Below are 16778 nucleotides of genomic sequence, written 5' to 3' on the forward strand. Positions count from 1 at the left end.
AAATTGTATGCTAATATTTTGTTATTTTACTCTACATTATATTTTTAACATTATATTTGCAAACTCACAAGGTAATGCATGTTTAGGCTATGTTCACATTTCCGCTATTTACTATCCATCACAATCCGGCGCTTTGAGAAACAACGCAATCCGTTTAGCAGATTCCGTTGTTCCCATAGACTTATATGAGCGGCGGATTGTGACTGATGCCCTTGCGTTGCATCCTCCTCCCGACTGATCAGTCGTGGAACTACTGACCATCAGGCGGCAGAAACGCAGCATGTAACTTTTTTTGAGCAGCGGAATCCTTTTGATTTCACTGCGCATGCTCAGCACTTGTGGTGGCCGGCTTCTGTGAGCGATCAGCTGATCACCCGGCAGACGGCTTCTCTGAGTGATCAGCTGATCACCTGGTGGCCGGCTACTGTGAGCGATCAGCTGATCACCTGGCGGCCGGCTACTGTGAGCGATCAGCTGATCACCCGGCAGCCGGCTTCTGTGAGCGATCAGCTAATCACCAAGCGGCCGGCTACTGTGAGAAATAAGCTGATCACCCAGGGGCTGGCTCCTGTGAGTGATCAGCTGATCACCCGGCGGCCGGCTACTGTGTGCAATCAGCTGATCACCCAGCGGCTGGCTATTGTGAGCGATCAGCTGATTACCCGGCGGCTGGCTTCTGTGAGCGATCAGCTGATCACCCGGCGGCCAGCTACTGTGAGTAATCAGCTGATCACCCGGCAGCCGGCTACTGTGAGTGATCAGCTGATCATTGATAATAGCCGGTCGCCGATTAAACAGTAAAAAATTTAAAAAAAAATCAACGGATCATTGTTTTGCAGCATCAGTCACAATAGTTGTGCCACTATCTGCAACGCATCCGTTGCATCCGTGACGCAACTGATTGTGACGGATGCAAAACAACGAAAGTGTGAACATAGCCTTAATTGCAAGCATCTGTAAGTAAAGGCCGCTTTACATGCTGGGACATCGCTAGCCAATGCTAGCGATGTCGAGTGTGATAGCACCTGCCCCCATCGTACGGCCGATATGTGGTGATCGCTGCCGTAGCGAACATTATCGCTACGGCAGCATCACATGCACATACCTGCTCGCGACGTCGCTGTGACCGGCGAACCGCCTCCTTTCTAAGGGGGCGGTACGTTCAGTGCCACGGCGACGTCACTAAGCGGCCGCCCAATCAAAGTGGAGGGGCGGAGATGAGCAGGACGAACATCCCGCCCACCTCCTTCCTTCCTCATTGCTGGCGGGACGCAGGTAAGAAGATGTTCCTCCATCCTGTGGTGTCACACGTAGCGATGTGTGCTGCCGCAGGAACGATGAACATCGTTACTGCAGCAGCAACAATAATTGGGAATAAGGGGGATGTCACCGATTAGCAATTTTGAACGTTTTTGCAACGATTCAAAATCGCTAATAGGTGTCACACTCAACGACAAAGCGTTAAAGCGGCCGGATGTGCGTCACAAATTCCGTGACCTCAACGACATCGCTTTAGCGATCTCGTAGCGTGTAAAGCCACCTTAATTTCATTGGACACTTTCCATCAGTGGTGGGGGTGGGGTTAAAGAGAGCTAATGATTATGGAGACCTACATGGTATCAGGTTTGCTAACCCTCAAGTGATAATCTCTTCCTGATAAAACAGTGGTTTATCAAAATTATAGCAGGTAAACCAGAAAGTGACACATCACTGAAATCAGGGTCTCTATCTTTACATTCTGCTGTTCCTAAATTAAGCAGCCAAAACCTGGTGTCAGATTCCAAATATGTTTAGCTGTGAGCTACTTCAACCATGGATTGTAGGAAGTGATGTACTAAAGAAAAAATATTTCAGATTATCGAGTTCCCAGAGAAGAAATAGCTTTTATTCCATAATATTAATATCTTTATCAACCAACACCGTACCCATTATATTAATTTCCTACGATAGGGGAATGCTGCCTTATCATTACAGAGAAATCCTTTTCACAATAGAACAGAAAATGAAGGAACAACGAAGAATGTTATCTGACCAACATATAAATGATTCAATAGGCGACACAATGATCATAAACTAGTTTTAAAAAATGTTTTTCTACAGTGCAGATGAAACAGTGTTCTTTTAAACCCTGTTATGCTTACCCTTGGGGATTTCTTATAGAAAGCATATGTAATATTTCAATGAAATCTATATTTGCATGGAATACAAAGCAAAACAAACAATTTCATGATGAATCTTTATTAACTAACATACCATCTTTCCTTTTAATGCCTAAATACCAGCTGTTATAGAAATTACCACAATATATTGAGCGGAAGAAGAACAACTTGTGTTATGGGGGTGCATCCTGATCAGTATTAATTAAGCTGCACATTTGCTACCCCACTGTCGCGAGTTTGGTCTTTGCCCCCCTCAATCTGGTCCACTAAAATCTGTTATGCTCCATGTTGGGCTTTGCAGGTGGGATGACATGCTTCCATGTTATCGTCTGCCTGGATCTATATAAGGCCCACCAAGAAACACACCCGTGTCTTGGTATTAAGACTTTTAAGGGTGCTTTACACGCTGCGACATCGCTAGCCATCTCGTTAGCGATGCAACAGGCCAGATTGCACATACGATTTGCTGAGATCGCACATGTGATCGGCGCTGTAAAAATGACCTATGTGCGATCTCGGCAAATCTTATCTGCGATCTGGCATGTCACATCGCTAACGAGATCACTAGCGATGTCGCAGCGTGCAAAGCACCCTTTAGTGTTCCTGAGTCCTGACTGTCTACAACTTCCAGTATCTCTGCTGCCTACTTCCCGGTCTCCTCTTTGCCTGCGGCCTCCAATACCTCTGTTACATGCTTCCTGAACTCCTGTCTGATTGTGACTTCCAGTATCTTGGCTGCCTACTTACTGATCTCCTGTCTGCCTACAACCTCCAGTATCTCTGCTGCCTACTTCTCGGTCTCCTCTTTGCCTCCAGCCTCCAGTACCTCTGTTACATGCTTCCTGAACTCCTGTCTGACTGTGACGTCCAGTATCTCGGCTGACTGCTTCCCGGTCTCCGGTTTGCCTGCGGCCTCCAGTACCTCTGTTACATTATTCCAGATCTTCTGTCTGCCTGTGACCTCCAGTACCTCTGCTACCTGCTTCACAGTCTCCTGTCTGCCTGCATCCTCCAATAACTATGCTACATTTACCCCGTGTGCTTCACCTGCCTGGAGCACCAGAGGCCCATGGCCTATGTGTTCACCCGGACCTTTGGCTTGAAGTTTCCATCTCAACAGGTGAGCCTAAAAAATATTTTTTACCTACTATGCATCATGCTTTCAGTTCCTATACGAATAGAACTGATAGTTGATGAATTTCTTAGTTAAGTCCACAATTATGACCACTTACAGATTAGTAGGAGTGTGGACATTTGGGCTTTGGATTTGGACCTAAAGAGTAAAGCTGGGTTCACACTAAACGACAGCGACAACGACGTCGCTGTTACGTCACCATTTTCGGTGACGTAACAGCGACCTTGTAAGTCGCTGTTATGATCGCTGCTTAGCTGTCAAACACAGCAGAAGCAGCAGCGATCATAACGTCGCTGTGTTACATGTTCAGAGAGCAGGGAGCCGCGCTTAGCGCTGGCTCCTTGCTCTCCTAGGTACAGTACACATCGGGTTAATTAACCCGATGTGTGCTGCAGCTACATGTCACAGTGCAGAGAGCAGGGAGCCGCGCGCACTGCTTAGCGCTGGCTCCTTGCTCTCTTTGCTACAGTATACATCGGGTTAATTACCCGATGCATACTGCAGCCACATGTCACAGTGCAGGAGCCGGCGCTGGCAGCAAGAGCGGAGGCTGGTAACCAGCGTAAACATCGGGTAACCAGGGAAAGGACTTCCCTTGGTTACCCGATGTTTACGCTGGTTACAGCTTACCGCAGCTGCCAGACGCCGGCTCCTGCTCGCTTCATTTCATCGCTCTCTCGCTGTCACACACAGCGATGTGTGTGTCACAGCGGGAGAGTGACGACGAAAAAATGAAGCTGGACATTCAGCAACGACCGGCGACCTCACAGCAGGGGCCAGGTCGTTGCTGGATGTCACACACAGCGACAGCGACGGGACGTCGCTGCAACGTCACAGAAAATGGTGACGTAGCAGCGACGTCGTTGTCGTTGTCGCTGTGTGTGACACCAGCTTAACTGTCATTTTATTTATTTATTTATTTACTTATTTATTTATTTTTATAAATCTACAGTGCACATGAACATAAGAAACTTTGTAATATATCTTATAAGACAAATCTGCTTTTTTCTCTTCCTGGACTGATCATTCATTCTAAAAATTATCAATTTACTGGTAAAATCTGTCTTATGTAAATAGAGGCTTTCCCATTACTGAGATTGGAGAGGACAGTTGGTAACTGGTTGACAACTGTAACTGTCATTGCAGCATCAGGTCCATGCCTGCCTCTACATCCTCACTCCTCTCCATAGAAACTTATAAGCATCAATTGCCATTCCATATCTCAGTAATAAGAGCTATCTTCAGTCCATACCTTTTACCCCCTGAATTGAAAGTGGTAAATCAATCTAAAAGATGAAAAGAGCAAATTTCCATGGTAGAGATGTATCACAAAGTTCCTTATTTTCATGTCTACTATTGATTTGGGAAATAAAAATTATTATGACAGTTACTCTTTAAATGTCTTTAGTGCATTGCCAGCATTATTAAATTGAACAGTCAACAATGGTTCAGAAACTTTTTGAATATAACTTAATCAAAGGGTATATAGGTCAAGTTGTCTTGATGTATCAAGACAACTTGTATTACTTGTAAATAAAATGTTAAATAAGTGGTGCTTTTATACAACTTATATTGTACATTAATTTAAAAATGCTTACTTTATTACTGGCCTGCTTCTTGACATTTGCTTCATTGTTGATACAGATCTTCTTGATGTGGAGATACTAAGATCTATGTTTAAAATGAAGGCCACTCTCTTTAGATGCCACTGGCTTACTGGCTGTGGGCACTTGATGGGGATTGTCATCACGCAATTCTGTAAATGGCAAGTAGATAGTATGAATAAAAGGGGAGGGGGGGAGTGACATCAGACACACACAAGCAGATCCGGCCCATATTTACTGCAGTCATCAGGCGAGCTAGCACTACACAAGGTTTTCATGACAAATGGCAGCAATTGTTCCCCCTAGTTGAATATATGAAAACTTTTAAAACAATTTTTCATATTTTATACCATTAAAAAAATTAAAAAAATTTCATACTTAACATTTTTGTTGAAAACACTCTTTTTCGGGACACATTTCCTTTAAAAGAGGTGTTCCTTCCTCACATAATGAATTTTGTTATTCCCTAAACTATTCAGCACCGAAACCATTTTGGCAACATTGAAAATTTGGCACAACTTTATCATCATACTGACATTTCCAAATGGCTGCACATGCTAGAATGTAAAAATGTGACAAGATATTAAACAAATAAAGTAAAAAAAAAAATATTTCCTTAAGAAAAGCTTTATTAGGTAAAAATATAAATATTGAATAATAATGATAATTTAAAGTCTAGGTCAGCGATATAAATGATCATGTTCTTTCATATACATCTTTCTATCTATGATCTATCTATCTGTACATATAACAAAATTGTTGCTTTTGAAATGTGATCAAGAAGTCCTTTATAACTCTAAAGACCCTGAAAAATGAATCATTTATCAATACATAAAAAGTAAAAATAATATCTCATATATAAGTATACACTTATGTATGAGAATGATTTGAGAAAAGGACAGAGAAACTGTTAAGTTAAACCTTGCTCTAGCAATGCTGGCCCATCCTGGGTTGTGACTATAAAGTTCCTTAACAGTTCCTCCGTCCTTTTGTCAAATCATTCCCAAGAGGAAGATAGCACCTAAAGGCCCCGTCACACACAACGAGATCGCTAACGAGATTGTTGCTGAGTCACAGTTTCTGTAACACAGTAACGATCTCGCCAGCGATCTCGTTATGTGTGACACCTACCAGCGATCAGGCTCCTGTTGTGAGATCGCTAGTCGTTGCCGAATGGTCCCGACCATTTTATTCAAAGGCGATGGGGAGGACGCATCTCTGTGTTTGACGCCTACCAACGACCTCCTAACATGGTCTCAATGCCCGCCAAGATCGTTATACAGGTCGCTGATTGTTACTGCGTCGTTGGTAAGGTCTGACTGTGTGACATCTCACCAGTGACCTCCCAGCGACTTACCAGCGATCCTTATCAGGTCGTATCGTTGTCAGGATCACTGGTAAGTAGCTGTGTGTGACTGGGACTTAAGTCTCTTCTAAACTCCAGTTAAGGCCAAGTCTCACTAAGCGACATCGCTAGCGACATCCATGCTGAGTCACGGGTTTTGTGACGCAACAACGATCTTGCTAGCGATGTTGCTGAGTGAGACATCCAGCAACGACCTGGCCCCTGCTGTGAGGTCGCCGGTCGTTGCTGACTGTCCTGGACCATTTTCTTCAAAGGCAATGTCCTGCTGGGCAGGACACATTGCTGTGTTTGACACTGTGTGACAGGGTCCCAATGACAGCAAAGATAGTTATACAGGTCGCAACTGCGACCTGTATAGTTACTGAGTCGTTGGTAAAGCATGACTGTGTGACATCTCACCTGCGACCTCCCAGTGACTTACCAGTGATCCTTATCAGGTCGCATCATTTTCGGTATGGCTGGTAAGTTGCTAAATGTTACGGGTGGGGCGGGGGGGGGGGGGCTTTAACTCAAAGAGATAATGAAATGTTTACCTAACTCATTTACCTACAAGATAACATTATCTATATACTGCTTCCAACATTCTGAGATAACAGACTCCCTTCAGATATATTATTCAGGAGGGACTAGTGAGCAAGGCCTGAAGTAAAGCTGAAACGTCTAAACAGTCACAATGATCACAATAAAACTCAATTTGAAATGCCCTTTTGAGAAAGCACTGATGTTCTTTGATTTTCGGACTTGGAGTGCTAACTCAGTTCACTAGCACTTTTAATCACTACTTCCAGTGTGCACATCTAAATTATATATTGGATTATTACTGAAATAGTTCATACAGATATATTTTACTCAAAAAAGTCTAAAAAAAAAAAAAGAAAAATCCAGTAAATTATTTCGTGGAATTGTTTTGGGTTTTTTTTTCTTTTGCTTTTTTCAAATAAACTAGGTAAAAAAGAACAACCTAAATAAATACTGAAAAAAAAAAACATATTCAGATCATCAGAATTCTCAGTAGAGCATTTGACTTTTATAAGCTTAATATCACTAAGGCTTAAAGTTTGCAAAATGACAGAACATAATTTGCATTTTTTAATTGATTTAGATACAGCATTTAATAGCAGTCAGTTATTAAATGCAATGATATGCAGTCAGAGCTTCTGTACATCAGAGTGTAATGAGCGCTGTTTTATTTTAAGAGAAGATGTAACGTATAAAATACATTAAAATGTAAAGCAGTACATATATGCCTCATTTACCACTGCAGATGTCAACAGGAGCTTAGATTAGCATTTCTCTTATTCTGCCGAGCTGATCATTTTTTGCTCTCTACAGTATTTCCCAGAGGGTTATGTTTGTGCTGCTAGGGGCACTAAAGGCCTAAAGGCAGTTGTTGCATGATTGAACATTATCCCTTTACAGCACTGAACATAATCTCTCTGGATGGCAGTGATTGCTTAGCATTCAACCCACAGGCTTCCAGTCTTATTTGCTGTATGTAAGCACAGAAAAAAATACTCAATGCATGTATGCCCAGCTAAACCAAGAAGAACAAAAATAGTTAGCGGATTTTAGAATATACAGACATGCCAAATAAAATAGATTGCCTCACCTTTTGTAAGGGACAGATCACATTTCGTATTATTTTTTGTTCACTGTACCCATAATTTATTTTTCACAGACACGTGTGCATCTAAATTATGTTATTCAGAAGAGCATTGAGTCTTAAGGGGAACCTATCACCTTATTTTGGCCTTCTAAACTAAAACTAGCACCTTAAACAGCACCTGTGTTGCATTATATAAAGGTGCCCGTTACCACCTGACCACCCCTGTAGACCCCACAAATACATTTATAAAATCTCCCGCCATGTAAGTAAATTGATTGGTCCGATCAGACGGGCGTCCTAATCTGCACCTCCTGTACCTCCTTTCACCGTCCTCTTGTGTTGATTGACGTGGATGACGCTTCCTGCACCATGCATGTAGGCGGGCAAAATCTCGCGCCTGTTCAGCCATATATGAGATTTTGCCCGATGATGTGGATGACATCACCCACTTCAACCACATCACCGGTCAAAATCTCACACCTGAACAGAGAACTTGCCGGTTCACACAGGCGCACCTATGTTTTTGGCTATGCCCGCAATAGAGCAGAGCGAAGTGAATGAACCAGGAATTTATGACTGCACAGGTGCGAGGTTTTGCCCACCTACATGGATGGTGCTGGAGGCATCATCCACGTCAATCAGCACAAGAGAATGGTGAAAGGAGGGACAGGAGGAGTAGATTAGGAAGCCCATTGGACTGGATTGAACAATTTACATACATGGCGGGAGATTTTATAAACTGTATCTGTGGTGTCTAATATGGTGGTGAGGGGTTAACGTTCACCTTTATAGGATGCCGTACAGGCGCTGCTTAAGGTGCTAGTTTTAGTTTAGAAGGCCAAAATCTGGTGACAGGTTCTCATAAAGCACTGCAAGAGCAAATAGCTACATAAGAAATATAATTATAACACCTAGCCAAGATTATTATACTAGTTTAAAATATAAACTACATGTATTCACATGTGAAGGAAATTCTGTTACTGTCCCATTCATCCAAATGAGAGTTTAAGAAATCCTTCCACCTGCCACAAAAGCAATTTCATTATGACATATGGAATTGATTTTCAGTTGCAGAAATTTCAGGAAAAAAGTCTATTGCGTATGAATATACCCTGAGTGTCATTTTCCTGGCACTCCATCATTAACTATGTTAATTAACAATTAAACAATTAATTAACTGAGGATTTTGCTACTTAAGTAATTTGGCGATGCCAAATGTTTTGGTACAATTACGCAACAGAATACATTTTTTCTAAAGTTGGAAACAGACAATATTTTTATCATTTGCTCTTAATAACAATCTGTTATGAACAATCATGTAAATCTGTTTCCTGCCCATTCTTCAAAATAGTAACAGGACAATGGTAGAGATCATCATCAGATATCAATAAGCTTTCGGTAATGCAAACGCACAATATTTCCCACTGTACAAATGGTTTTCCATAAAATAAAATAAGTAGATATTTTGGGAAATGCTTGTTTCCCAGTACCATTAGATTAAAAGACAAAACGTGATAGATTTTGGTCAGATCCATATACCTATGCTAGGCGCAAGAAAAAGAAAATTAAAAGATGTAATATTGTTTTATTGCTCTCAGTCTGTTGCTGGTGTCTAGCACTTTGATCTCGTCTGGAAAAACAAAAGGACTAAACCGGTAACAACCTTTTTATTCCAGCCCATAGGTGTCTTAAGTTTGACATTGTTGATAGACCCTATCAAAATTATTAAAATCTGCCTAGACATATGTAATTAGTTTAATGAATAAACTTCATCCCCCCCATTTATCAAATGTTTCAATGTATTTAACTATCAGCTATAATTTGTTGATGCACCAGCCTTTCATAATGGTCTCAATTAAAGATAGTTTGATATAGTTGTCCAATATCTGTCTCCAAAAAATTGGACATTGAGTGGAACTCTAGACCTGAAAATGAGCTGGTAATTAAGGCTATTATAATTAAGTTTTTAATTCACTTTTAGACTTCATTTTCAGAGGCAAAGGTTAAAAAGGATCAAATAGTGGTGGAAATGTATAGCTGTTAATAGAAGATGTGCAAGTTGGCATCCTGACTCTCATAATGATGTTGAGGATGAGAAGGAGCAGGCATTTTGAATTACAACACCTGGTTCTTTTGGTTCCACAGATGAGCCATTAACAGAGCTGTCAGCAGTGGTTTATTATGTGGTCCCTATTGAAAATCAGTGCAGACTCAGGTGAGGCAGACATGCATGTATGGGGAGACATAGCTACATGCTGAATCAGCTTTTGGCCACCTGTTAAGATATAGAGTTACCGTAGGTTGTCCGGGCCATGACTAATTTTCACCTAGCATTTTAGCATGCCGAATCCTAAGAGTATGTGTATGACCCAATAAAGACATTCCAAATAAACCAGCTTTATAAGCTTCATACACCATTTATTAAACCCTCAATTTTGTAGCCACAAAATAGGAAAATATTAATAAATGTAGGCTAATGTGTCCACAAGCAAGGGTACTATGATGACTGTAGTCACAACCAAGCCCTAGAGCACAAAGGGGTCCAAGGTCCCATATCAGAACTAATGCCATTTAAGAAAGTAATATTTAGGGGCCATGTTTGAGATTTTGCATTGAGCCATAGAATCTTCTAAATACGCTACTGCATAGAAAACTGCACTAAAAATATTTATTGCATGATTGACATATTCTATATCCTATGTTGTTGGCCTTTAAACCTGACATGTAGACTGAAAATATTGCATGTACAGTAGAAAAAAACAATGAACAGGTTTTATTAACTCATTCATAAGATGCAAACCATCATGCATGTATGACGCGACAATTGTGCTTGTTTACAAGCAGAGCTAGTGAAATTATCAGCAGGCATTTAACTCTTCTGATGCTGCTTCCTCTTTGCTCTGATCAGCACAACTTGTCTGTAATCTATTCCAGCCATAACGGCACTAAAAAATTCAAATGGTGTTTCTTCCCTTTCGAGGCCTGCCATATGCCCAAACAGTAGTTTTCCCCCATATATGGGACATCATCATACATAGGAGAAATTGCACAACAAATTATATAGTCCATTTTCATCTGTTACCCTTGTGAAAATGAAAGATTTGGAGCTAAACAACATTTTAGTGTAATTTTTTTTTTCATTTTCATGCCTCAATGTTATAGAATTCTGTGAAGCACCTGTAGCTTCAAAGTGCTCACCACACCTCGATAAATTCCGTGGTGTAGTGTCCAAAATGAGATCACTTTTGGGGGTCTTCCACTGTTTGGGCACAACAAAGGCTTTGCAAACAAGATATGGCATTCACTATCTATTCCAGTCTGAAAGTGACTGAGCTTCAAAAATCAAATAGCGCTCCTTTTCTTTCGAGCCTTGCCTTGCGCACAAACAATAGTTTTCAACCATATATGGAGTATTGGTGCTCTCAAGAGAAATTACATAAATTGTACAAATTTGGGGTTAAAGCAACATTTTTGTTTGAAAAATTTAGTTTTTCATTTTCACTGCTCAAATATGGGGTATGGGTGTACTCAGGAGAAGTTGAACAATAAGTTGTATGGTTCATTTTCTCATGTTACCTTTGTGAAAATGAAAAATGTTGGGATAAAGCAACATTTTTGTGGGAAAAAAATTTTCATTTTTCATTTCACATTGCTATAATTGTTGTGAAGTACCTAAAGGGTTAATAAGCTTCTTGAATGTGGTTCTGAGCACTTTGAGAGGTGTTTTTAAAATGGTGTCACTGGTCAGTGATGGTAATATCAGTCAAATATGCTCCTCAGGGTCACTTCATATGTTATGTGGTCCCTAAAAAAAATGGTTTTATACATTTTATTGGAAAAACGAGAACTTGCTGATAAATTATTAATTCTTCTAACTTTACAAAACAAAAATCATGTTTGAAAAATACTGCTGATGTAGATATGTGGTAAATGTTATTTATTAACTGTTTTTGTGGCATAACTATGTGTTTTAACTGTATTATAGTTCAAAGTTTTAACATTGAGGAATTTAAATAAAATAAAATTTAAATAAATAAAATTGATACATTTTCGATATTGTCATAAATAAATGCAAACCATATCTTTTAAAATGTAACATATTATGAAGTATCATGAAAAAACAATTTCAGAATCATTGGAATCCATTGAAGAGTTCCAGAATTATTACCTCATAAAGTGACACAGGTCAGAATTGTTAAAATTTGCCCTGGCCAGGGAGGTGAAATGGCTTTGGGGTGAAGGGGTTAAGTCAATCTGTATAGGGTACTTTACACACTGCGATATCGGTACCGATATCCCTAGCGAGCGTATTCGCCCCCGTCGGTTGTGCGACATGGGCAAATCGCTGCCCGTGGCACACAACATCGCTAACACTCATTACACGGACTTACCTTCCCTGCGACGTCGCTCTGGCCAGCGATCCGCCTTCTTTCTAAGGGGGCGGTTTGTGCGGCATTACATCGACGTCACACGGCAGCCGTCCAATAGCAGAGGAGGGGCGGAGATGAGATGACGGCTGGAACATGCCGCCCACCTCCTTCCTTCCTCATTGCCGGTGGACACAGGTAAGGAGATGTTCGTCGTTCCTGCGGTGTCACACATAGCGATGTGTGCTGCCGCAGGAACGACAAACAACATCGTACCTGCAGCAGCAACGATATTAAGGAAATGAACGACGTGTAAACGAGCAACGATATTTCATGTTTTTGCGCTCGTTGATCATCGCTCCTTGGTGTCGCACGCTACGATGTCGCTAACAACGTGACCCCCGATGATATAGCGTTAGCGATGTCACAGCGTGTAAAGCACCCTTATGTTGTACATGATATGTTATTACTTATTTCAGTTAGGAAGCATTCCAAATTACCTTGTTCAAATTGATATATATTGAGTCATTTTAGATCTTTATTTAGATGCAAGCACTTTATTTACATGAAATATTGCTCCTTTCTATATTTCCCCAAAAATGTTTAATTACTTAGCTTAACTGTGAACAAACATGAACATTATCTTTCATAATACATTCACTACTTCTGCTTGTTTGCTGATAGAGGAGCTAACAGATGGGTATTTTAGTAGAACAGCGACTGATCTGGAAAAGATTATACAGCTATTCCATCCCAGATATATTTCTATGCATGATATGGAAAAGCTCAAAGCAAAAGAACAGACTGATAGGCTGATCTCCAGGAAGCTGCAGTGAAACAGGACACGCTAGATAGGAGAAATGCAGTTATTAGAGATGGAACGGAGTATAACTTCAGCTGTTATGTCCTGTGTTCTGGAAAGAGATCACAATTCAAATGTTCTAGGGCTTTACAGCAGTCAATGCTGGTGGAAGATCATTGTAGTGACACTATTAAAAAAAAAAAAGAATAGTTCTTTGCTATTATGAGCTGTAGTCCCTTTATTCTTGGTATTGATAGGAACACTGATAAAAACAGATCTTTACATGCAGCTCAGCCCAAACCAAGATGGTTCACCATTTGTGATGAGCTCAACTTGAAAGCATTAACCGCTCCGGTGCAAATCGTGTTTGTAACAGGCTAAGCAATTCTATAATGTTTTTTTTTTCTAAAACATTGCTATGGATCTGTAGAAATCCATTGCTGACCCATAGAGATCCATCAAAACATTAAAAAAAGTAAAAAAACACATATACTCACATTACCGTTTACCTCATTAGTGCCTCCTCTACTCACTACTCTCCGTATGGTCCTCAGCACACCTTCTTATTCTTGTTGCAAAGTTCTGATTTTCCGTTGAGATGTCATAACCTAAAGGCAGCTTTACACGCTACAATTTATCTGATGATATGTCATCGGGGTCACGGTTTTCGTTACAAACTTCCGTCATCGTTAGCGACGTTGTTGCGTGTGACACCTACGTGCGACGGCGATCGCAAATAGGGTGAAATCGTTGATCATTGACACATCATTCAGTTTCAAAATATTGTTTGACATTTGGAATGCAGCAGACATATTGCTACGTTTGACACCCTGCCAACGATGAACAACATCCACACGACGGCCTTGGTCAAACAATATATCGCTGAACTATGTAGCGTCGTTTGTGAGATGTGTACGTGTGACCACTACAAAACGACCTATGAGCGATCTCGGCAAATCGTAACAATGATCTGGGCGTGTCACATCGCTAATGAGATCGTTAGCGATATCGTTGTATGTAAAGCAGCCTTTACATATACTTGCAAAGAAACATCCTGAGTCTCAGCAGAGCTGGAAGGTTTGGCCTAGTGTAAAGACGCCTGGTGATTCATCGCCTTGCGGCGGTGATAAGCAGATACACCAATGACAGGTCAGGTGACAGTGAGGAGTGGAGGGGCTGTTGAAGTGAGTATAATTTTTTTTGTTTTTATTTTTTCCATCATAACTTTATTTTGTCCTGGGTTCTCAGTTAAGAATAATTTCGCTATGAAGGAATTTTGATTTTGTCTAATCTTACTGATAAGACAGTGAATAACTGAAGGAGTTTTGTAGCAAATGCGATAAAAGATGAAGCTACACTTGTTATTCTGCTAAAAACAAAAAATTCCATTCTGAAGACATTAAGGTTTTATACATTCTCTACACCACACCAATTCCATTTTTAGGCTACGTGCACTCGTTGAGTATTTGGTGAGTTATACCTCAATATTTGATGAGTTTTACCTCAGTATTTGGTGAGTTATACCTCAGTATTTGGTGAGTTATACCTCAATATTTGGGGAGTTATACCTCAGTATTTAGTAAGTTATACCTCTGTATTTGGTGAGTCATACCTCAGTATTTGGTGAGTTATACCTCAGCATTTTAGTATTTGAGTATTTGATGAGTTATACCTCAGTATTTTGTGAAGTATACCTCAGTATTTGGTGAGTTATACCTCAGTATATGAGTATTTGATGAGTTATACCTCAGTATTTTGTGAGTTTTACCTCAGTATTTGATTATTTTGTGAGTTATACCTCAGTATTTGGTAAGTTATACATCTGTATTTGGTGAGTTATACCTCAGTATTTGAGTATTTGATGAGTTATACCTCAGTATTAGAGTAGAGCAATGTTCGATTCGAACTGTTCGCCAATATCAAATTCGAGTAATTTTGGGCGGTGTTCGAGTCGTTCGACGAACTCGAACGATTTGCTTCAAGATCGGTAGTTCGAGTTACCATCCTGCGTCGAGTTAGCGTCCTGCGTCCTCAGCACAATCCCTCTCTCTTTCCTACTCACTGATCACGGGCCCGGCGCTGCACGGCTATCACAAAGCTCCGGCAGCTTTTCCTCTTTTGAAAATGGCTGCCGCTCATTATTCAATCTGGTATTCCCTGCTTTCTCCGCCCACTGGCGACCATAATTGGTTGCAGTCAGACACGACCCAACGATGAGTGACAGCTGTCTCACTGCAACCAATCACAGCCGCCGGTGGGCGTGTCTATATCGTGCAGTAAAATAAATAATTAAATAATTAAAAAAAAAAACTGCGGTTCCCCCAAATTTTGATACCAGCCAAGATAAAGCCACATGGCTGGAGGCTGGTATTGCCAGGATGGGAAGCGCCACGTTATGGGGAGCCCACCATCCTAAAAATATCAGCCAGCAGCTGCCCGGAATTGCCGCATCTATTAGATGCGACAGTTCCGGGACTCTACCCGGCTCATCCTGAATTGCCCTGGTGCAGTGGCAATCGGGGTAATAAGGGGTTAATCATGGCAGGCGTCTCCCTGAGATACCTTCCATGATTAACATGTAAGTGAAAGTAAATAAACACACACAACGAAAAATCCTTTATTTGGAATAAAAGACAAAAAAAACCTCATTTACCTCTTTATTAATCCCCAAACAACAATCCAGGTCTGAAGTAATGCACACGATGCTTTCAGCTCTGCTACATGAAGCTAACAGGGAGTGCCATAGAACACGAGCGCTCTGTGTCAGGTCCACGCAGCAACTGAAGTGAGCCGTGCTGTCACCGGAGACTTCACTCAGGTAGTGCCTGTGTGTGATATATCTTTACTACAATACAGAGGTCAAGATTACCAAATCTTCCTATGCTTTTCATTAGAGACAATGGCTCAATGGGTAGAGCTACTAAGTTCGAGTACCGGCCGTCCCGGTAAAGAATTTAATTTAATTTATTTTAAATTATTATTATTTATTTATAATTATAATTTAATTTAATTATGCACACAGGGGAGGAGCCGGACATCAGCTGTGAGCCGCGGGACACACCTCTAAAATCGGAAAAGTTCACGGAATAAGGCTGCATTGCTCTCTCCTTTCTCTCCTCTCTCTCTCCTCTCTCTCTTATCTCTTCTCTCTCTCTCTTTTCTCCTCTACTCTCTCCTCTCTTCTCTCTCTCCCTCTCTCTCTCCTCTTTTCTCTCTATTTTCTCTCTGTATTTCCTCTCTCATTTCTCTCTCTTTTCTCTCTCTCAGACCTGGCGATGATCAGCTGATGCGGTCACCTGACGGAATCAGCTGACACTATAAGTCGAGCGGTGAGGCCGGCTTTATACCGCCTGGCCGGCTAAACTATCAGCTGCTGCTGTTGGACAGGAGTCTGCACAGAAGTGTGTAGTTTGTTTTTTGTTTTTTTTTTGCACTAATGCATTAGCTGATTGTATAAAAGCCATTTATACAATCAGCTGCTGTGTCATGTGATTCAGGCCGTTGAACCTGACACATCATCTGATCGCTTTGCCTTTTAGCAAACCGATCACATGATATTGGATCCGGATTGTATGGCGTGGGACCCTTGACCCAGGATTACTGCGGAGGGGGGTTCTTTATTTCAATAAAGATGGAGTCACTAATTATGTTGTGTTTTATTTCTAATAAAAATATTTTTCTGTGTGTTGTGTTTTTTTTATCTGTACTAGAAATTCATGGTGGCCATGTCTAATATTGG

At 41.0% G+C, this 16778-nt stretch overlaps 1 protein-coding gene across 1 annotated transcript in view; it reads right to left on the minus strand.

Annotated features, from left to right (window-relative positions):
• Positions 1-16778, minus strand: part of LOC142291659 (uncharacterized) — a 1021181-nt gene that overhangs the window by 30638 nt on the left and 973765 nt on the right. The window contains exon 103 of the mRNA XM_075336344.1: positions 4893-5050. Within this exon, the coding sequence (XP_075192459.1) occupies positions 4893-5050 (158 nt within the window). The remainder of the gene's footprint in view (positions 1-4892; positions 5051-16778) is intronic.

This window comes from Anomaloglossus baeobatrachus, chromosome 2, assembly GCF_048569485.1.
Source record: "Anomaloglossus baeobatrachus isolate aAnoBae1 chromosome 2, aAnoBae1.hap1, whole genome shotgun sequence".
NCBI classification, from domain to species: Eukaryota; Metazoa; Chordata; class Amphibia; order Anura; family Aromobatidae; genus Anomaloglossus; species Anomaloglossus baeobatrachus.